This window comes from Urocampus carinirostris, chromosome 2 (genome assembly GCF_059441175.1).
Source record: "Urocampus carinirostris isolate Australia breed hairy pipefish chromosome 2, RoL_Ucar_1.0, whole genome shotgun sequence".
Lineage (NCBI taxonomy): Eukaryota > Metazoa > Chordata > Actinopteri > Syngnathiformes > Syngnathidae > Urocampus > Urocampus carinirostris.
In genome coordinates this window covers 37455541-37480154 of record NC_142350.1, presented here as the reverse complement: position 1 = coordinate 37480154, position 24614 = coordinate 37455541, and the positions used below count along the sequence as shown (strand labels likewise).

General features: G+C 37.6%; 1 protein-coding gene across 1 annotated transcript; it reads right to left on the bottom strand.

Moving 5' to 3' along the window:
- Positions 1-876: 876 nt before the first annotated feature.
- dpys (dihydropyrimidinase) lies at positions 877-24614 on the bottom strand. Its single transcript, XM_088326407.1, has 9 exons — positions 24223-24614; positions 17660-17818; positions 15000-15179; positions 13341-13530; positions 13094-13250; positions 11084-11225; positions 8717-8859; positions 5472-5679; positions 877-2596 (listed from the first exon to the last, which is right to left on the bottom strand). The coding sequence occupies exons 1-9, from the start codon at positions 24472-24474 to the stop codon at positions 2537-2539; spliced, it is 1491 nt and encodes a 496-aa protein (XP_088182533.1). The 5' UTR covers positions 24475-24614; the 3' UTR covers positions 877-2536.

Here is a 24614-nt window from a genome sequence, read left to right as displayed (position 1 = left end):
GCTGCAGTGCTTCTTTCGGCCGTGTGGCACTGTGAGAGGTCACCCAGCATCCACACCGAAGAAAAAATCCGGCTTCTACTTCCTCATTCGTGTGTAATGTAAACAGACTGCACTGTATCTCTAGCATGCTAAGAACTTTGACATTTTTATTGTTTAATATCTCGTGTATCCATTTGATATGGTTGGTGTGAAGTGTAAAGAAGAGGCAAGCCGTTTCTTTTGAAATGAAAGTGGAATAAGAAAGCTTGATGCGGTTGATAAATTGTTGGATCGCTTTTTTCGTCCACTTTTTACCACGGAGGAGCAAGTCACCTAACTCTTCCAAAGGTAAGTTAAACTTAACTTTAATTATCTTTAAAGTCAAGTAAATTAATGTTTATATGCCAGGCGATTGGCTGACCAGTTCAGGGTGTCCCCTGCCAACTGCCCGATGATTGCTGGGATGGGCTCCAGCACCCCCGCGACCCTACTGAGGATAAGCGGTGTAGCTAATGAGATGAGATGTATTGCCCTTGATCACAAGGAGGCTCGAAGGGCTTCACAGACCACAGAATTTTTAACGCCTAATGTGTAGCTTTGTCTTTCAGTACGATGCTTTATCATTCAGCCTGCTTTGTAACATAATAGAGCATATTATTTTATTAATAGTTTATTTTTCAGTTTCAAAACAATACAGGTTACTTATACAAACCTTAAACATACTTATACAAACCTTAAACATACAAAATCTAGCACTGAAGCAACTTACCAACAAATTCAACTTACGATCTTTTTCGTAAGTAGGGCAGCGTCTGTATTTGGTCATGTGGGGAAAGGGGTAGCTTGTGTGTGGTAAATTGGGCGAACTTAAAAACAGAATTTACAGTAAAAGTCTGATGAGTTTTAGTCTTTTTATTTGTAATATCATTTTTGCAATACACAATACCCAGGAAAAAAAAGATAACATCTTAGGCAGCACTCAGAAGTGGGGAAGGAGATTTTCGAGCGGTTTGAAGCCAAGAGACAAAATGGATATTGAATGTCTCGGCTAAGTGTTTGTTTGTAAGCTTTCAAGATTGAACAAACCGAGAAATATGAATGCTTCATGTTTACTTTCACAGGTTTGTGTACATAATTTTTTATATATCTGGTATTATGTGGCTATTTTAAAGCAGTGTTACGGGGTCGGCCTATATCAGAGTATACAGTTATCTGTAACGGGAGAGTTACCTTCAGAGTAATGTGCTACTTTTTGGTGTCAGTAATCTGAGGGGTAACAGAGATACTTTTGAATGAAGTAAAAAGTAACTGTAACAGCTGTTTTCAGTTTTGCACCCAACACTGTTCGCAAATGTAAAAGGTTTACATGATAATAGTCTCAATGGCTACTAGAATCAGAGAAAAAAGTCATTTGTACTAACAAATTTGTATTCATTTCAAGTTATTGAAAGGTTAAATATTATCAAGCAAGGATGTTAAATAACATGGCATTGAACTTAATGTTTTATTATTCTAAAGGTAAACACTCCTCTTTTTTTGAAGTTTAAAAATATCGACTAGCTTAAATTAACAGTATAAAGCTTTAACTATCATTTGAGGTCAGCTTAGCTTAGGAAATAGTGCACGTTAATCATTTTGATTGATAATGTTGTTATATTTACTTTATTATAATTTCATTATACATTTCTCAATATTAGTATAGTATCTGTTTTTCAAGCAAATATGGAAAATATCGTACTTGAAGGGACAATGTGTAATATCTAGCGTCTCCTTAAGGTAAAAAAATGTCAGTCCTAAAAAAAATAAAAAATAAAACAATACTGAAATTTAAAAAAAGTACAAATTAATGAACTCATATATCAACGCGCATTTCTTAGAACATTGCCATAATATGCCATGATTATCCACCATCGTGCTGCTACAGGTACACAAGAAAATTAAAAAAGGCCGGGCAAAAAAACTGCGACGTAAAATGGTGCCTTTTGGTCACTTTAAGTCTCCGTAGTTTATAATCTTCCTTGTGCTTTGAAGTACTCATTTTCAGTTGCACTGGACAATACATCTCTTGGTCAAGTATTACACAGTGTCCCTTAAAAATGAAAAAGAAAAAAAAGCTGACAGTGGAAGAATTTTTCTTATTATATTCTCACTTTTTCAGTTTGTTTTTTTTAGAAAACAATAATTAAAATCAGCTAGATTTTGTGCAATTTGTACTTTAATCATATTATTGTATTTGCTGTGCAATTTTAAATAGCTTCATCTAAAAAAGCAATTATTTTACTATCTCATGAATAAATAATTGCCCTATATTGATATGGGTGAGTGTTATAGATAAGAAGCTAATCACTGGAAGAAAGCAAATATACTGAACAATGGCATATATTTTTGCAAATATAGAATTTGGCAATTTCCTGCGGCATACTAGACAAGGTCTCACGGCACACCAGTTTGCCCTAGCATACTCGTTGAAAAACACTGATAGAAAATATGCATTCATTTGACTTTTTGTTTGTTGACTTATTCAAGCGCTGATGGTGGACACCAAAAAAGTTGCAGTTCACAAAGAAATGACTTTTCCTTCATATGGCTTCCGGATCACGGCTGTAGGTTGGCACACCTGCAAGAGAAAAAAGCCAAAGTGAGGGAAAAGGTGATGTGACATCTAAATTACCATCAGATCCCAGCACTTCGATATCAATCAACTAAAAATTGGGAAATCATTGTGACAAATAAAAAGACATGTTTGTTCGGATATGTTTTTATTCTTCTTGATCACAATGAAAGGCAGCACAGCGGTGCAGTGGCACAGTTCTGAGGTCATGAGATCGAACCTTCCTGTGTGGAGTTTGCATGTTCTCCCCGTGCTTGCGTGGGTTTCCTCCGGGCAATCCGATTTCCTCCCACGTTCCAAAAACATGCATGTCAGGTTAATTGGCCGGTCCAAATTTTCCCTAAGTGTGAATGAGTGAGTGAGTTGTAAGTGTCTGTGTGCCCTGGGACTGGCTGGCAGCCAGTTCAGGGTGTCCCCTGCCCTCTGCCCGAGGATAGCTGGGATGGGCTCCAACACCTCCATGACCCTACTGAGGATAAGCGGTGATGATAATGAATGAATGATATCAATGAAGAACAGAGTTTTTGTTTTTACTATATGACACCTGCTAAGAAGATTGTTTAGGATGCAGTTGTTTTTTTTGACTGTTATGCGCTGTTTACATTTTTGTCCCTATTGATCCATAATGTTACTGTACCAAGCTCTTTGGTAACATAGGGGATATGATAAAAGAAAGGCCTCAGGGGAGGACCTCTAGAATCTTTGCATTTTGAAGGTTTTTGTACATTCCTCTCCTGTTCTACTTGCAAGCCCAAAATTCATTGATGTCTCCTGTCCTTTTTTTGAATTTCTACTTAACTATTAACGTATTAACTCTACGTTATAAATCACTGATTACTTTTTAATGAAATATAATAGGGGGTCTGGGGCAGCACGGCAGCGCAGTGGTAAGCGCAAGTGCGGCACAGTTCTGAGGTCATGGGATGAAACCTTCCTTTGTGGAGTTTGCATGTTCTCCCCGTGCTTGCATGGGTTTCCACCGGGCACTCCGGTTTCCTCCCACATTGCAAAAACATGCATGCCAGGTTAATTGGCCGGTCCACATTGTTCCTAGGTGTAGATAAATAGACAGATAACTAACTTTATTCATCCCCGCAGGGAAATTCACATTTCCAGCAGCATCCCTGCGCTGAGAACAATACAATAATAAAGCAAAAGGAATACAATATACAAATACCCAATGTGACGTGCTAATACCCACTGTAGCGTGTTATATAGAGTATCTAGATAGAATACACATTGCAATAAAATTCGGTAATAAGCAATGTAGGGGGTGTGGTTTAATGTGGGCCTTTACTCTGCCGGGTGGAGTTAAAGAGCCTCATGGCATGAGGAAGAAAAGCGGTGTGAATGAGCGAGTGAGTTGTCTGTCTCTGTGTGCCCTGCGACAGGGTGACAACCAGTTGAGGGTGTCCCCTGCCCACTGCCCGAAGATAGTTGAGATGCGCTCCAGCACCCCCGCGACCCTATTGAAGATAAGCAGTCCAGATAATGGATGGATTAGGGTGTCACGGCGGATGGGTGGTTAGCACGCAGTCCATGGTGCAGAGGTCCAGGGTTCAATTCCAGCTACTACAGCCTCCCGGTGCATGTTCCTCCTGTGCCTGCATGGGTTTTCTCCGTGCATTTCGGTTTTCCAAAATTACAAATACATGAATGTCAGGTTAATTAGCCGGTGTGAATGAGCAAGTGACTTGTCTGCAAGTGAGTTGTCTATCTCTGTGTTCCCTGCAACTGGCTGGCAACCACTTCACTGCCCAAAGATGGCCGGGTGCTACAGCACCCCCGCGACCCTAGTGAGGTTAAGCGCAAACAAAATGAATGGATGGATGGATGGATGGATTAAATACATTATTTCCAAATAACAAGTCTGTCTTTGTATGAGACGGACTCTAAACTAAATGTAAAAATGGTTGCCAAAATCCAGAAAAATATCTCTTTTTTTTAAATCAACCAAGTATTTGTTCCTATAAATTAATTGGTAGCTTGGAAGTAAGAAATTATAAGATAAAACAAAGAAATTTTATATATATATATATATATATATATATATATATATGAAAAAATAAAAACATAACAAAAACATTTTGTGAGAAATAAACATTATTGGAAAACCCCATAATTAAAAAACAGTTTGATGCTTGGATCTAAATAATGTTTTATTATTTTAACACATGTTATCCAACATTTTCATGTTTCTCAGCAAATGTTTTACCTGAAATGTGCTTAGTAAATGATGGATTATGAATAATGATGCTTGAATGCATGGAAAGATATAAATATGTTGAATTTTTTTTGTTTTTCCCTTTTTTGTGCTCTTTTAAGTCTATCCTTTGAAGTAGCAGGAATTCCACTCTAAAATTATGCTACCTTTTCAACAGTTATTCTAATTTTTTTTTTTTTTTCTTGGGGTATAAAACAGCAATGTTGTGAGTTTTTAGGTGGTTCCTGAGTTACATTTACCATAATAAAAAACACTTTTAAGCAAGGGTGTAAGTTTGGTCCTGGAATTGGTCAGGACATCGGGCATTTTTGTAAGAGATCAGATTATATTGAGGGTACAAAGCAATGATTGCTTGGTATTGGTGAGGTCACATCCCCTCCCTCCATGCGAAAACTACGTTCTTGCTTTTTAGTAAAGCTGAGATATCTATGTAAAGGATAAAATACGCCATTTTTCCATTATTTTTTTATCGACTGGTGCAAAAGTACCGCTTTTCCAGCCTAACAAGGATTGAGAGATTTAGAACAAGTCGAACAAGCTGGCCAGTTAACTTCAGCATGTTCATTATTACAAGGCGCTGCTGCAATACAAAGGTTTTTTTTAAATCTTTTGAGTCTAAAAAAAATGTTTTCTATTTTTTTTTAATGAGTCACTGACCTGATCCCTCTGCTTGATTCGCTTATAGACAAATTCCGAGAAGGGCTCTCTGTGGACAAATTGTCCCCAGCCAGGCGTGGTCTTAAGCTGGCTGCCCTCATAGACCACTTTGCCCCTGGAAATAGTGATCAAAGGCACACCGTGGCACTCCATCCCCTCAAAGATGTTGTAGTCCACGGCTTGGTGGTGTGTCTTGGCCGAAATCTTCCTGTCGGAACACAAAAAAGGGCAAAGAAAGATTGAGATTAGGGAGATGTAGTCAATATGGATTTACTAAATTATTACCTTTCAAAATGTGTGTTTTTGTTTCCATATTAATGTACTGTTTCAGTGACTTGTTTTCAGCTGTAATACCAGAGACCAGTGTGTTTTAGTATATTTACTTTTAGTGTTTTCCTGGATAAGCGCAGCCAGTCTCAGTGGATTTCAACGTATTATATAAAAAGGAAAAATGTGAGTTTTTCAAGATTGAGACACAAATTTCATCATCATAACTTCTTCGTCATCACCCAATAAACCTTTTGTATGTGACATAAGCTTCCTCAACGTTACGCAAGCGTTCACAGCCTCTCGCATCGGATGTTATAGGGAGCGACACTTGCACAGAGAGCAATTAATTGCACAGTTTTACAGATGAATTCACAGAAGCAGCAATTAAACATTGAAAAAAAGGAAAAAAAAGTATAATACATCAAGATAGAGTGATTACCAAGAACGCTGATTGGGTCAAACTATGAAACTGTTCACGGTAACAACCAATTGAAACTCAGCCGAGCATATTGATTTATGTTAAGTCACCAAACTGGAGAGAATGAGTTCTTCTGCAATCTGGTGCATTCCGACCTCCCTCAGGGGTGCAGCCCAGATTCTGTTGAAAGCGCATTTTCGGTCTAGATTACATAATGTGTGTGTGTGTTGGCACCCACCTCGCGCCACATAAAGAAAAAGACGTCTTTTTGATCAGGATTTACATTGAAATAAAAATGAGATTTACTTATCACGTAACCATTATTTCCATTAAATAGTATATTTATTATTGATTTAAAAGGCAATATCTGTGAAGCTATAACAGGGGTGGGCAAACTACAGCCCGCATACCAAGCCTTTCGATCTGCCCCGCCACACAAAAATGTCTCATTACATTAATAACAAAGGTGCATGACTCACTTTTTGGGCCAAACTGAGATTTTTGCCAGGATTAACTTCACATCATATTGCAGATAACAAAACAAAAAGCATTACATTATTTTTTTCTTGAGATTGGCATTTTTTCCTCAAAAGTTCTAAAAACGACCTACGCAATTATGTTATTTTTAAATCATTCATCGATTATGTTCACCGCTTAACCTCAGCAGGGTCGTTGGGGTGCTGGAGCCCATCCCAGCTATCTTCTGGAAGTGGGCAGGGGGCACCCTGAACTGGTTGCCAGCCAGTCATAGGGTTATGTTATTAGTGTGGTAGTAAAAATAATAAATAATTATTGTTTTGGGGTCACTCTTTTTCCAGTCTTTATGTAGGGTCCAACTTCATAAAATAAAGAAAACCATTCCATATTTGTTTTGTTTTTTTCATGTTTTTATTTTTTTATTAGCATATTATCTGAAATTTACCTAATAATATGAGTGAGTCAGGATTTATTTTGAGTTTTTTAAATGCGTATTATTGATTAAAAAAGGCAAGAAATATATTTGTTTGCTTTTATTCTGGACGTTTCAAAACTAGTTTGATGAAATGGTTTAATTTTAAACAAATATCAAATAAAATATAACATATACAAGTCTGCAAGTATATTCATTGAGAAAAAATGGATAGTTTTTTTGCCTTATGTATTGCAGAAGTATCAGATTCCAGACTTTGTCTGAAATAATTTCATCAATCATCCCCACCCTCTTAGTCCAACTACTTTGCCAAATGTTTTTAACCCAAAGCGGCCGGCAACTCAAAAGTTTGGCACACCAATGAAGTATAAACACCCAATATGCACATGTTGCACAGGGTTCAAATAAGAGGCCCTGGCACGTTTAAGATTTCTCATTCTAGAATGAAATACAAGCTGCACTTTCAAACGTATGCCTGATAATAATTTTGTCACCTAAAAAACATTAACCTTTAACATTTCCAGAAACCGAGAAGAAAAAACAAAGATGGTTTCATTACTTTTGAACAAAGATGACAACATTTGCTTCCCAGAACTATTGTTACGTACTCGAATAAAAGTCAAAGTATATAAATCACTACCCTTACTAGATTGACCTTTCACAGACCCCAAAGAAAACACAAATGTATTTTAGTTTATTCATGGTAATTGTTCCCTAAGCCTTCATTATTGATCAAAAGAACAAGTAAACCAATTAATATTTTTTTTCACACAATAAAAAACAATTGCATGCTTTGAATAGTGACATTTTATATGTTGGCCTTTCTTCCAAAGGCATTTAAGTTAAAATGTTTGTAATTTGAAGGAAAAAGGAATGATACATTTCCTGTTAGCGTTTCTATGGGCTTCTCCTTTGACTTTTTAGGATCAGTGCTAAGAAAGAGACGCTGGAAAGAAGAAAACCTTGTTTTATTCATTTTTCAAACATTCAGTATTGTATATGTAATCCTTGGTATGTTTAGCTGAATTTATCTCTGACTAAATAAAAATCTCATGAGTCACTGCTAACCCAATGCTTAACTGCAGCTAATCCACCTTTAGTGCTTTGACGTTTCACAGCTACTTTCAGTGCCTGGTGTGTGTTTTGTTTTCAAGACAGAACAATTAGAATGTGCTACTGCAAATTATTATCATTACTTAAATAAAATTTAAAAATAGTATTCAGTAAATTCCAAATTTGTGCTTACAGTTCATTGTCCAACAATTTTAAAAATGTTTCATTTCAAGTGCAATTTTTCGTTTGTTCAATTTCAATTTAACAAACTGTTTTTTACTGTAGTACAGAACAAAGTGAGTCCATTTAGAAGAAGCATACTTTAATTTCATATATCGGGTAAATTGTTTTAATTTAAAAGTACAGAAAAAAGTACATACGTTTGAGTTTTAAAGTAAGAAGTAAAAAAAAATACTGAAGTACATTTCAAATACTTAAAACATTTGAATAGCTTGACTGCCCATGTTGTATTTGGGTAAAAACCCATTAAATTTAATTCGTCTCTGAAATGGTAGTACAAAATCAATAAGCTACTATTTTTTTAATTGATCCATTAAAACTTGACCCATGAATAACCCAATTGAGGTCGCTCACCTTGATGCCTTGGGATCCCAAATAACTATATCAGCATCTGAGTTCTTGGCGATGCGGCCTTTTTGCGGATAGAAGTTGAAGATTTTCGCTGCGTTGCTGCTGGTGACGGCTACGAATCGATTCTCATCCATTTTGCCGCTGTGCTGCACAGTTAAGAAGAACACAAATAAGCCCGGTTGATTGAGATAGCACAATCACAAGCAACTGAAACAAGCCAAGATGCGTGGATGTGTGATTTCTTTGAAAGTGCTGCAATATAAATCTAAGGCAAGAAAACGCACCTTCAGCTGTAGTGGATAAATGTCGATATCCGTGTCCTGCAGTTTGCAGGAGACAAAGTGCTACAAATGCTCTGTTGCAATTACTGTTATTTAACAGCTGTCACGGTTGCCCATTGCCCTCACTTGGCCCCGCCAGTTTTACGCCAGATGCGGCTCGTTGCCTGATTGGCTTCCCTTCTTTTTAAGCTAAGTGCTCTCACTCACCCCTTGTCAGTCAACGAACCTCTGCACCCGCAAGACATGTGTTTTGACTCTGTCCAGTATCCTGCTTGTGAATCCTGTCCGGTATTGATCCCTTCTATCTCGTCCTGTTTGATATCTGACTCCACTCCCCAGTGTCTGGTATCGATCCTGTCTGTCTCGTCCTGTCTGATATCTTGCTACAGTCTCCGGTATAGTTTCTGCCCGTCTAATCCTGTCCGATATCCTGCACCAGTCTCCAGTATCTGGTATCGATCCCATCGTTCTCGTCCTGTCTGATATCTGACTCCAGTCTCCAGTATCCGGTATCGTTCTTCTCTGTCTCGTCCTGTCTGATGTCTGACTTCAGTCCTTAGTGTCTAGTATCAATCCTGTGTGTCTCGTCCTGTCTGATATCTTGCTACATTCTCCGGTATCGTTTCTGCCTGTCTGATCCTGTCCGATATCCTGTGCCAGTCTCCAGTATCTGGTATTGATCCATCTGTCTCGTCCTGTCTGATATCTGACTCCAGTCTCCAGTATCTGGTATGGATCCGTCTGTCTCGTCCTGTCTGGTATCGATCCCGTCGGTCCGGTATCTGCTCCTGTATCTGGTATCGATCCTGTCTGTCCTGCCCTGTCCGGTATCGACCCTGCCTGTCTGGTATCTGGTACCAATCTCGTCAGCCTCTGGCTTCCTGTTTTTCCATGCTGGACTTCTGTCTTACTTCTCCCACCCAGCGATCGCCGAATCACTTTGTGTTTGTATTCATGCGCGTGACTGCCCCATTCCCGTAAAATAAAGCTTGTGTGAAAAAGTTACGCATTTGGGTCCTCCTCCTGTTCAGGTTCTGACAACTGCTGCTTGAATATTGTCATAATTATATCTAAATACATATTAAAAAAAGATCATAATGAATATTGTAATTGCTGTTTCATGTCAGAAAATTAGCAAATTGCAGTTCCCGTCTGAAACGTTCACAGAATAGGTCCACAACTCTGTCAAAATAAAAGATCAGCGAATATTATACAATTTACGAAGTGCATACAAACAACAGTTGCCATGAAACAGTGTCAGTATAACACATATTGAACAACAGAGTACAATTATTTGCACATCCTTCCCAGACTACATTAAACTATTTGAAATAAATCTGTAAATATTATGTATTTTTTTTGTTTTTTCAAGTTTTGCCTCAAACACGAGTTACTTTCAAAAAACCAGCTCAACTTCTGATAAGTCAAATATTGTGAGACTCTTATGATTAGGGCTAAACGAATGTAACTTGAAATTAATTTTGATTCAGTTCAAATGATATGAAAGGCTAACCGATGTTGCTTCCTTTCGGCCAAAAAGGAAAAGAAACACACCCAAATTGTAGTTCTACACTACACATTGTGGATTGTTTAGCGGAGTGTCAGTGCCCGTAATCAGGGTAACATGAACATAAGAAGGCCTTATGTGTGGTAGCCACACAAGCTTTTTTACAACAATGTCAAACCACATTTGTTACAGCAGCAAGAATTCTTTGTAAAAAAAAACAAAAAAACAACAACAACAACAACAACAAAAAACAACACTGATTTGGGAAAAAAATTAGAGTAGGCATGGGGAGAACATGTAAAATTCAAACAGGGAGGCTGGGGGCTGGAATTGAACCCAGGACCTATGAACTGTGAGAAAGACGTGCTAATCAGTCAGTACCAATGCCACCCAAAACTTTCAATTATTAAAAAAAAAAAAAAACATAAATCTGGCATCTAAATGTTTTTTTCCCTGTTGTATTCCAGATGTATAATGTCTAAATACGTAATTACAATTCTTTTATAGATGTTATTTACTTGATGAACACCAACTGTATCACTATAACAAGCATGTCTGAGAAAATTTAAAGTTTTGACGTACAACTCCCTTTTCCCAGATGACGGACATCCTGTCCTCCACACCGTTCACTCCATTGGGAATCTTGGTGAAGTCGTCTTTTCCAAGTGCCTTCTGACAAACCGAGAAGGTGCAGTTGTCCGTCCCTGTCACACTGAGGTCATCACTAATGATAGAATAAGGGGGAGGTTATATAAAAATAACACAATGAGATTTTAGCAAAATAATAACATCAAAGCTTCACTTATTACTTAAGAATGGGGGGTTTTGGGGTTTTTAAGGGTTATTGTTCTATCTTCGTTATTCATTATCCATTATCCGTTATCGGTCAGTTCATAATACGCTACAAAGCCAAGGAGCCGGGACTCTTACTCTCAGCCAAAAGGCCAAGCTAAGGTCCTAGCCCTAAAGCCTTGCTGCGATCATTGCAAATGCACCGTTCCCGGAGGTAATTGTCTCCTTTGTGCTATATAATCCCAAAAAGCAAGATAGAGTGCTTTGCCATATTTCAGGCTTCAAAGCATAAAGCTACAATTTTTGTCAAGAGTCACCAACAGTTGGTATACAATCATGAAGTGAACTGAAAAAAGGATATACTTTACTGGTAAAAAAAAAAGGTGGGGGGTGGCGTGTGACATGTTTTTCGGCCCCAATGATTTCAGCACAGCAAACAAACTTCAGAATTTCAGCAAAGATCTCTGAATGGCAAACTGCTGTCCCAAATGAAATATAGAATTCATGTGCTAGTGATAGTAAATATGAGGGTTGTGTATGAAGAGCATCCAGAGAACCAAAGAAGATACCAGGCAGGTCAGAGATACTGTTTAGGCTGGTTTATAGCTGGATTTTGACTTAAAAAGTTTTCCAAAGATTTAAACACTTTGCAAGAAAACATATTGTAATGGAAGGACTATCAGACTACTGCAAATCTACCACTACCAGGTCATACCACTAAACTGTCACCTCAAACAAGGAGACGAACCAGAGATGCAGCTGAGAAGCCAATGATCACTAAGGATGAAACGTGGCTTTTGCAAAAGAGTGGAAATAATCAACCATGTCTTCCAATAAAAAAAACCTGTTTAAAGTTTGCCATAAACCCCTAGGGAGAACCACAAACGTGGAACAAGGTATTCCCTTAAGATGAAACCAAATTGAACTTTATGGCCACAACGAAAAACAATGTTTAGAGTAAAAGTGACATAGGTCATCACGCTGAAAACACCATCTCCATTGTCAAACATGATGGTGGCAGCCTCTTTTCTTCAATAAGGACGGGGAAGATCTTTCGAATTGATGGGAGGATGAATGGAGCCAAATATAGGACTGATCTGGAAGAAAATCCATTGGAATCTGCAAAAGACCTGCGACTGGGACCGTGATTTATCTTCCAACATGCCAATAATCCAAATCATGAAGCCATATCTACAATGGAATGGTTAACAATGAAATATATGTGGGTGTCAGAAAGACCAAGTCTAAGTCCAGGTGGAGAATCTGTGGGCAGAGCTGAAATTTGATTTTCGCAAACTCTCCATCCCATCTCACCAAGTTTGACCTGTGTTGCAGAGAAAAATGAGTGAGAATTTTTGTCTCTCACCCAAGCATTTTTTTAAAAACAGCGCGGGACAAAACATGTACACTTTTTTCACCAAATCACTGCTTGAAATATTCAAAACTGAGAAACATTCCTTCGATTATTTGCAGATGAATTGCTTTGAAGGTGATGTTACAAAGTTAAAGTGAAAGGGGGGCAGAAAACATTGCACCCCCAACTTTTCAGTACTTTTATTTGTTAAAAAAAAAGCAAAAAAAAATCTCAGTGAATTTTATTCCACTTCACATTTGTTTCACATGTGTTGTCGAGTCTCGACCAAAAATGTATTTGCTATCTTTGTTTGAAGCATGGAATATGTTAAAATTCAAGGAACTGAATAACTTTGCAAGGCATTGTATACAAGAATTTGACATATTTATCTTTGGAATCTGAAAGTAGATGGAAATAAAATGATATGATCGAGGGAAGGCACCCACTTGGCCAGAAGGTCCATGAGGAACCCGGGGGTGCTGGTGTCAGGTCTTAGGGGAGGACCCATGACAAAGGAAGCCGCATGGGCCCAGTCCTTGTTCCAGTAGTGAGTCCCATCCGTTCCCAGTCCAGCCGCGATGGGCTCCCCATACACGACATGCCCTGTCAGGAGATCAGAGCTTCACTTATTTTTTCTTACTTAATTCAACTTAAAAACCGGAAACTTATGGAATATTCACATCCCTCCCTCACCTTCTCTCCGTGCTCTGGACACAACATTGGCTGCAGATTTGCTCATGACATGGACCACATAGAGAGGACAGTTGACCGCACTGGCAATAGTGACGGCTCTTTGGGTAGCCTCGGCCTCTACTTCCTCAGGGCGACACAACTCGTGACCTTCAGGTCCTGTGATGCCCATTGACAGCATCTTCTTTGCTCCCTGTAGAGTGATGTGGAGAACACCAATGATGATGAACATCTACGTAGAGTACAGCAGTATTAAAAAAATTCCCACGCCATCTAAGTTTGTCTGACAAAGTATTTATTAAAAAAAAAAATCAAACAGGGGCCAATTTGGTCTGCCGGTCTATCGTGAATATCTACTACATTGATTTTGTACAATGACTTAAGCAAGAAATGTGGCCCAAGTCTGTGTTTCTTAACAATTTTCAAGGGGAATGAGGGATGACCTCATGTGCGGTCCCTTCTCAAGGTTTCTTCATTTTCCTCTTGTTGACGTTTTTGAGATTTTCCTTGTCCTTATGTAGGTTTTAGATCAGGGGATGGTGTCATAATAGCCTGTAGTTTGCAATAGTCTTTTATCTGTGCAGCCCTTTGAGACTCTTTGTGATTAAGGGCTATACAAATTAAACAGGACTTGACTTCAAGCCAAGGCACGTCATCTTTGTCGAATATTAATATAAAACCATTCTGCCTCTAGAAATGGTTAAAAAGGTAAATGCTCCGCTCCACATTTCTTTTTTAACTTTAAAATTATTATGTCATGCAAAAAAGTAGCCCCAGTTGACACACACACACACACACGCACACAAACACTTTTTTTAAATAATTCACTACATATTTTTACCTTATTTTTTTAGCTTTGCCCCTATTTATAACCCCTTTATCCCCAAAAATGTGTAATTATTAAAGCAGTAAGTGAGCAGTAAGTAATACTCACAATTTTTACCTGTTTCCCAAAAAAAACATGAAAAAAATATTTGGAGTTTTAAGTATAAAACACACATACATTCATATTATTTTTTTCTTCTTTATATTTCAGTTTTTTGGGGGGTATTTTTTTGGGTATAATTTAATATTGTTTATTTTTGTTCAAATACCTAGACGTACTATTTTAAACTATGGTATTTTATTTAGCTTTTTTTTGCTCCATTTACATGTTACACTGACAATTTATTTTATTTTGTATATAATTGTTTTTCTATTAAAGGTTTTACGTGAAAAAATGATTATTTTAGTTGATTTTTGAATACAATTTTCTAACTGAACTACATTGGTGTGTACTCTTGACCAAATCTGTTAACTGCTTTTTACCACACACAAAACACATTAACGTTGATTTAATTGCCCCCTTGAACTATTTGTTGTGTTGGTCTATTGAATTTTTCCAAAATACTTGATTCAACTTTACGTCTGATGAAGTACAAAATGGCAAAGTGCTGCCACCTACTGATAATGAGGATTTATCTATTCGTTGTCACAATTAGATTAAATCGGGGAATTATCTGCAGCACAGCAAACAATGTCTAATTGCAAGCTAGTGTTCCGCTTCTCACGGGTTATGAAGAACTGACCGAGGTCATAATAATATACTGAGTATTTCTACCTGATTGCTGTTTTGTGCAAGTGTACATATAGTATGTGTCAATATTATTTTGTTTCACCAACCTCCGCAATCAGGTCTCCATTCTCAGCATGCACTTGCGCTATGGCACCAACGTTCTTACATTGCGAGAAGGCCGCATACAGTTCTGCATCCTGCAGCATGTACAGACCTTTATACGCCATAAACATCTTAAAGGAATTCACTCCTTTCTCTTTGGCGATAATCTCCATTTCTTCCTTGACCTAGGAGGGGAAAAACAAACATTAACCTTATTCTTGTTGTCCTTGGGAGAACCAAAAAGGCCGGTCTATCATCTATCAAAGAAGGACAAGCTGTCTGAAAATAATGGATAGACGATAAAGAATTTATATTTTTTACCATGGAAGATGTGATCTACAGTAAATATGGAAAATTAAAATGACGGAGCTGCTTCCAATCGGTCTTAAAGCCCACGGACAGGAAATACGCGGCCTATGCAAATTGGACTTAAGTAGGAAAACACCACCCAATGCACACAGCTTATCAACATACCTGTGTCTAAAACAAGAAACCCTAAACACATGTTCTTTTATTTCAGAAACACTTCTGAAATATCAAGCTTCATGATACATAAATGTTTAGCTATAAGTCCATTAAATTGGTCGTCTATTTGAAATTGACTGTACACAAATTGTCAAAAAGGTACCAAACATAAATGCAACGGTATTTGTTAAATCCAACAGAGACACCGATATCAAAATAAAGATAGGTCACATTGAATTAGAAAAGTATACGTTTCTCCGCGTGATGTTAGCCATATTATGAGTTGGAATGGATACCTCATATAAATAATATACAATCCAAATTAGTAAATAACATTGCAGTGATGAGTAGATGCAGACATTTTTGACCAAAAACAAACATTTATATGTTGAACAGTTCACTAAACTTGCTTTATTTAGGGTTATTGTATAGATATTTAGGGAAATATAGAGACTATGGGGAAAAGTTGTTAGGATTGTGCATAATGTTGGGCACAAACAACATACTAATAGTTTTCAATATCAAAAAAAGTAAAACTTTATGATACAGCCTAACTCAAATTTCTATTATGATTCAAATGCAAGTTCCCAACCAATATTCCAAATGGTTTTTCTACAGAGAAGACACCAATCATCTGAGGGTTATCCATAATCTAGAAGTCCAATATACTCAACATTAAAAAGCCATTGTGCCACCCAAAGAGGTACTGATTTGTGGAATGATTTAGATGATTACATTAAAAATATCCATAATTTATATCAATTCAAAACTCATACTATGAGCACTGATTTTTCCAGACTATAATGTGAAAACCCAATAAAAAACCCAAATAGTTCAGAAATTAAAAAAAGGTGCCTCATAATCCAGTGTGCCTTATATACAAGAAAATACAGAGGATACAATTGGAAATCCATAGTTACGAATAAATTATGATACATATGGTAGCTGTTCTGCCTTTGAGAGACATATAATATGGTCTTTGAGTCCCCTCTTGTGGTTAACACGCTAATTGTTGGTTGCAAAAAGAATACAGAAGGCAAATGCAGAACTTCTACGGCAGATTAGACGCTCATTGCAAATCCACTTTTGTTGTAATGAAATGAAATGAAATGATCTGCATTTATGAAATGAAATGAAATGATCTGCATTTATATAGCGCTTTTCAAGTCAATGACTTCCCAAAGCGCTTTACATTGTGCTTCACATTTCCCAATAGCGGCCGTGATCTGTGCAGCCATGTAAGGCGCTAACCTGCTTATTGGGGGTAATTGGGGGTTCAATGTCTTACCCAAGGACACTTCGACATGTAACACGGACAAGCCGGGATTCGAACTGGGATCCCTTAATCCTAAAACGATCGCTCTACCTCCTGAGCTACTGCCGCTTTGGACAATAATTGTGTGTAAGTATGAATTATTTATTTAAGAAATATATTTGTTCATTTTGTACAAAATGAATTGTTGTTAATTCATACTGCACACTGTAACTTCTGCCTTTGAGAAATATATAGAGGTCTTTGTCTCTTGAGGTGAACAGAATTAATTGTTTATTACAAAAAAAATATTTAGAGGTGAAAAAAGATGCCATCATGTAAATTTATGTTCCATGAAATAATAGTTTAATTTCTAATGCGTTTATTGGTTTTGTATGCAACCAAAGCTCTTACTGTTGTTTTAAATCAATTTTTCTTATAGTTTAGTGTGCCTTGTATATGAAAAATACATATAACACCAGAGTACATTTGGGGGTTGTGCCTCATGATCCAGTGCACCTTATAGACTATAAAATACTATATTTGGGTTAAAAAAATGTTTTAAAAAATGAAGAGTTTGTTTAGGTCCAAGATGTTATAGACGGCATTAGTAGTATAATTGCGGGCCTGAGATGTATTTTTTTTTCTTGTCTAGTGAGGGTAGGGTCGTGTTTTCTCTTTTAGATTTGAATATGACTGCAAGAGATAATTGTCATGGGATAGGCATCTAGCAGCTTCTGCTTCAGCCAACTCCTTTTGGCCACGTAACAATGCAATATATTATTGTGTATATTGTTTTTGTTGTTTATTTAATGATGATGTTCTTGTGATACTCCCTAACAAAAATCAAAAAAGGCAAAAAAAAAAACAGGCGCTCACAAGCAATGTCTTCATCTCCGCAGTGTCATTCAATTTAAATATACGAGTTAGCAAAGTAAACTTTTTCACCTGTTGGCTCCACCATGTGACCGCAACATGCAGAGAGTAGTCACAGCAGACTTTCTTATCCGCTGCCTGGCGCCAAGAGTTGTAGGCCGCCAGAAGAGATTCGCCTTTTTGGGGGATGACAAAGTCCACAATCATTGTTGTTCCTCCTGCTAGGGCAGCCTGAAGGGGTAGAGGTAAATATTAACTGCTAAAATGTTTAGCCACCTTAGCACACAGTCAACCGAGAGAAGGTGAAATTTTGCCAGGATACTTAGTCTCATGTTCGTTTATACCAGGGGTTGGGAACCCAAAAAGTTGAAGGAGCCATGTTAGACAACACACACACACACCCCCCAAAAAAGGAAAAAGACATACATTTCGAACTGCAAATGAATTAAAATTGTTAGAATAAGCCTGATAAAATAGGCAACACATACTGTACAATATATATATTGTATATATCTGTATTCATAAGAAAATTTTAAGAATGTTTGCGTCCAACACCTCTAAGTCCGAGACCATGGTACTCAGTTGGAAAATGGTGGCATGGTTCTTCCGGATTGGGAATGAGATCCTGCCTCAAGTGGAGGAGTTCAGGTATCTCGGGCTCTTGTTCAGGCTAGAATGGAACAGGAGGTCCACAGACGGATAGGTGCAGCGTCTGCCGTCATGCGTACCCTGTACAGTTCCGCAGTGGTGAAGAGGGAGCTGAGCCTAAAGGCAAAGCTCTCGATTTACCAAGCGATCGACAATCCTACCCTCACCTATATTCATGAACTGTAGGTCGTGACTGAAAGAACAGGATACTGGATTCAAGTGGCTGAAAAGAGTTTCCTCCGCAGGTTGGCTGGGCTCTCCCTTAGAGATATAAGGTTAGAAGCTCAGTCATCCAGGAGGAACTCGTTGTAGAGCCGCTGCATCTCAACATTAAGAGGAGCCAGTTGAGGTGGCTGAGGCATCTGACAAAGATGCCTCCAGGAGGCCTCCCTCGGGAGGTGTTCAGAGCATGTCCCACCAGCAGGAGACCCTAAGGACAATCCAGCACAGGCTGGAGAGACTATGTCTCTAGCCTGGCCTTGGACTGCCTCGGGACCCCGTCGGAGAAGCTGGATGAAGTGGCTAAGGATAGGGAGACCTGGGCTTCCCTGCGAAGGCTGCTTCCCTGCGAAGGCTGCTGCCCCTGCGACCGGACCCTGGCTAAGCAGAAGAAAATAGATGGATGGATGTTTGCATCAAGTTTTTCCTTCTACAGAAACCATATTTTCCATCATCAAATGTTTTGGAAAAAGTGCCAGGGAACCACTAAGAAGCCTGTTGCTGACCCCCTGATCTATACCAACATAGTAGATTAATGCTAATAAAAGACAAAGATTAGTAAATGTATTACTGGCTTTGGTTCTATAAAACTACAAGTGTTATTTGCATCTTCAGTTTTATTTGAAATTTCACACAACCGATTAAAGTTATTTTACTCCACTTGGTTAAAAGTCTCTAATTATGAACTTAAAATGAGGAATACAGAGCTGCCAAATATTGATACATTAAAATAAAAAAATAAAAAAATCCCAATAACACATGTTATAGGTTAGAAGTGGTTCTTAGACAATGTTATCACTTGAAAAACTGCAAACAACAAAGTTGCGGGCATAATATTCCCATTGTACAAATCTAGTATGGATACAACAGATGATTTAGTGTTTAAAACATACATAGTGATGGAAACCTGAAATTTCACAAAGCACTTGCGATATGGATTCATTCCTTTAGACGGCATTTGTCTAAATGGAAATGTATTGTACTGTATGTACTAGCCTTTGTATCTAATGTACAAAGCAAGACCACCACCTAGAGGAGTAAAAATGAACACTGCTTGCTTTTTTTCAAATATTGTAATGTTCAATAAAAACGTGTGTATTTTGAAATTATCTATAAATTGGCATTATAAGCTGCACAATATTCTTAGTATCTAGTTGCTTTAGGAATCTTAGAAGTTCATATTTTGTAGTTAAAGCCCAAAACTTTACGAAGAAAAAATAAAATCCTTTTTTAAATATTTTTATTTTTCACAACTCAACTCCAGAAAATAATAATAGTTAACCACCTAAGCTAGATCTTGCAATCCACTTTAGGAAGTTCTCACCAGCTTCTTTTGTTATCCAGTTCAACTGGTTCTAGCTCAGTGTTCGATAACCTATTTTGTGCCATGGTTTATTTTCATTGAAAAATCTGGAGCCACCCCATTTATCGAAAATGTTTACAAATAATTTCACTTTCATGTTTTTTAACCTTTTTTTCAAGCCACGTAACCTGACAGTATAACGGTTTTAATCATTCGTGGTCACTCTGGCTATTACAGGTTATTGATTTTGGTCATGGTTTTGCTGTAATTTGGATTACAGGCAATGTTTAAAATGTTTTGAAATTTATTATCTTGTTTTTTTCTAGAAAAATAACACACACAAAATACTTACTTAAAAGATGTTTTGTTTTTTTGTAAAATAATTAGAATACGCAAAATAATACGCTTTTTGTTTTACTCATTTTCTTGTATATGTTTTTTTTAGTGCCACCTCTTGAATCTAGAAAAATATCAAAGATGATACATAAAAGAGCAAAAAGGATCCGCGGGACAAAAATGTTTTACTATGTTTAACTATTTCCGTTTTCCTTTCTTTTTGTCCATCTCTTTTCTTGATGAAATAAGAATCAAAATCAGCTAAATAATCTACAATTAATCGACAATACTTTTCAACAGTTTCATCAAGCGAAATAAGTTATAAATATTAAATTAAATTTCCCTGTACTACCTCATGAGCATATAGTTAGAATATAAAAAAGAAAAAGAAAAAGAAATGTGCTGCCACCTGCTGATAAGAATAAATGTTACAGTAACTCAGCTGATCACTGGACAAAAGCAAATATACTGAACGATGGCATTCTTTTTTTTTTGCAAATAGAAACAAAAAGATAAAATGGAGCAGTTTCCTGCAGCACACTAAACAAGGTCTTATGGCACACCAGTGCACCCTGAGACACTGGTTAAAAACACCTGTTATTATTGGCTACAAGGCTCATTATTGCTAGTTTTCCTTACTGGTACTGCTTGCTTCTCATCTCCCTCGCTCACATGAAATAATTGGTATTCGGTTTGTAAACTGAAATATGGTCACATTGTGTGGATCATTCAATATTGTTGCTTTCTATTACTTCACCACTATGTGGCACTCAAGATCAGGCTGTTCCTTTCAGTGATGGGACGTTCAGGAGTGGAACGGCTTTATGAGCCGGCTCTTTGAAGTAACGTCATGAGCCGGCTCCCTTCGAGATATTTTTTGTTTCTCTTGGAGGCGCACGACATTGATTGATATCCATTTTTTTTTTCAAGGGGTGTTGTGTTGCTGACTTTAAATTTAAAATTAACTTCATAGTTCTGTGATTTATATTTGATTTTCAAGGCTCTTCTGTTTCACATAAAGCTTTTTTTTTACCGTAACAAATTTAATTTTTATTCTTCTGTTCCATAGTTTATTCTTTGTCGTTACGTTATATTTGGTTGTGTCTTGTGTTTTCAGGGATTCTGTGTTGCTTGACTTTAAAGGGACACTGTGTAAAATGTTACCACTAGATGTTTTATGCATCGTGTAGATGTAGAGCAACCGAAAACAAAAGCTAAAAATCACAAGGTTGAATAAGAACTACGGAGGCTCAAAGTGATCAAAATGCACTATTTTCCTCTTTTTTTTTTGCCCAGCTTTCACAAACTTTTTTGGGGGGGATATACTTAGCAGCAGGATGGTGGACAATCATGTCTGCTTCCTCTGGGTGACCGTCATGTAACGTGAAATAAATAAAAAATTCTTGACCTACGACTATAAAAAAAAAAAACTTTAATATGATGGGTGGAGTAAATTTGATTACCGTATTTTCCGCACTATAAGGCGCACCTAAAAGCCTTTATTTTTTTCAAAAGCTGACCATGCGCCTTATAATACAATGCGCCTTATTTATGGATCAACATTAAGTTTTCCATCTAACTTGCAGCCGCCGACTCGATTTTCCCCCGAACGCCAAGTAGTACGCGGTGGATGGTGGGATTTATTTACCGGCGTTTCATTGGCTAACCAATGTGTCAATCATCAGTTGAATCGATCACTATTGGCTAAAGTTATTCGGAGGTCAAGAGGCGGATCCTTCTTATCATTTACAGACTGCCATTGGCTCAAACGGCAAACAAAGCCTGCAATTGGCCGAAAAAGATGTGTCAATCATCAGTTGAATCGATCACTATTGGCTAAAGTTATTCGGAGGTCAAGAGGCGGATCCTTTTTATAATGTACAGGCTGCCATTGGCTTAAACAGCGAAACAAAGCCTGCAATTGGCCGAAAAAGATGAATGCGTATAGCATGTGGCCGATGGCATAGAGAAAGCATTTTTTTCTATTCTGTATTTGTAAATATTGTATTCTCCTGGATTTACTACCCTCACGGATATAAGAGGACATTGCCTGCACATTATTATGAACACAATGACTTCGGTGAGCTATTCCCGGTTTTATATTGTCTTGTTTCAGACTGAACTCGATGTTTCTGTGATAAGCGGTGCAGATAATGGATGGAATGGAGTGTCTATTTTTAAATTAAACTCAATTCCAAGTGTTTATTGTCATATGCACAGTAAAGTTGCGAGCGAAAAAGAAAATAGATACGAAGGAATGGTTATCATTTCTTGAATCCCAAGACTTTAACCTTCCGAATGATGGAACAATGCATTTGAGTGACATCTTACGGACACCGCATTCGCACGTGTTCTCGACACGTATTTGCGTCTTTGCAAGCTTTCGGAATGTTAAGGGGGTAATAAGTTGGACTGAACTATCTGACTGTTTTGTCCACGTTCCCATTGTAGCGCCTTATAATCCGGTGCGTCTTATATATGTCAAAAATAGGACCAAAAACTATTTTTTCGGGGTGCGCCCTATAACCCGGTGCGCCTTATAGTGCGGAAAATACGGTAGTATTCAAATCAATACAAAATGTCCCTTTAAGTTGCTAGGAATAAAATAGTTAAAAGTTTAAGTTAGTTAAAAGTTAGATAGATAGACAGAGATAGACAAAGAAAGACAGACAGACAAATGTTTTTTAAAATCAAATTGTTAAGTCCCTGCGTGCATAATGTTACATAAGAATTGGTAAGATGTGGATGATCGACCAAAGGGGGGGTGTCCAAACTTCATATCTGGTTAACTGAAAAAGTGTGAGGGCAGACTATTCAGCTTAGCATTCTTTGAACGGTTATTAATAAATTCACCCTCTGTGAAAGGTTTGCGGTGCTTTGCTGTCAGTTCGCTTTTTGTCGTAAGCATGTTTGTCTGGCAGTACCTCTTAATACAGTACAATACTTAGTATTTTGACTGCAATTTTTAACAGTTTGCAATCGAGTAGAAGTTCGAAATGTCTTTCAATAAGTATTAATTTATTTTGAAACAATTTATTTTGAAAACATCCACAGTCTCTTTGCAAATTAGGCAGACACAGTTGTTTCAAATTTTGGTGAAGAAAATACTCCAAATTCCACTCATCCTGGAAGTGGCGGTCCTCACAGTCAACTTTCCTTTTTTTTTATCTGCAGTCGCCATGGGGTAGGCTAAAATTCTAACTGAAAGCCAAGGGCAAGGTGGCCAAATTGCTACCGCCATCATCTGGTGCAAATGGTGATTTTAAAAAAAAAAAAATTATTTTGGTAAACATTCATTTTATACTGTGATCAACATTACTGGGCGCCCACGTATGATCAATTCTTCGATAGAGTCTTTGGGACAGTATAAATTGGATCACTGGCCTTAACTGGCCCCCGGGTCGGACTTTGGACGCAGCTTGAACAAAGGAACAAAAAATATATAAAAACCCGTAGGGAAGCCAAAAAATAGGTTCTCTGAAAAGAAAAAGCTAAAATTTCCATGACTAGTTCCTTTTATATATTATAAAAAAGGGTGTAGGTTTGGTCTAGGAAAGGGTGGAGGACATGGTGCATTTTTCAATCTTATAACAAAATCAGGGCTGGGTAGGGTTACTTTAACTGGATTACTTTCAATTGCTTTTGGATTACTCCAATACCAAAAACGCTAATAAAAGACAAAAGAAACTATGAATAAAAGTATGACTCACAACACGTGGTAAGCTTTCTCTCCTGGCTTTGATCTCTTTGATCTCGGGCAAAACTAACATAAAATGCGAGAGAAACAAAATGAAAATAAATCCAAACAGCTTGCCAACATCATTTTTGCCGTTCCATGTATTCCGTTACTCCCCAAGCCTGCACAAAATTTAGTAATTTTATTCATATTTAGTTTCTTTTGTCTTTTATTAGCATATTTGGTATTGGAGTAATCCAAAAGTAATTGAAAGTAATCCAGTTAAAGTAACCCTACCCAACCCTGAACCTAATATTAGTGGGGAGTCGGGGACAAAACTAGTGGGGACACGTCACCTCCGTCGATGCCAAAACTGCACCCTTGATTCCTTGTTCATAAATTCGAATAATTGATAACAGAGAACGAAGTCAGAGCACCAAAAGCATGCTTTACCTTAGTTCCACTATGGAAGTCATCCACAGTCCTGGTGCCCATGAAAACCACTTCCAGGTGGGTGTGTGCATCAATCCCACCAGGTATCACCAATTTATCGCTTGCATCAATAATTCTCACCCCTTCCGGCACGCGAATATTCGGTCCAACCTCCACGATTTTACCATTTTCAATGTAAACGTCACTGAACTCGGAATAATCTTCATTGACGACTTTCCCTCCCTTGATCAGGATCCCGCGAGGTTCTGCCATTGTGCTGTGCAACTGCAGTCGGTTTATGCGGAAAAAATTGCAAAAAGTCGAGTAGAAAGTCGAAATGTCTTTCAATAAGTGACAGCTTTTTAGCTGTGCTCCAAAGTTCACGCTGCGAATGTTTGTCCCAATAGAATTCT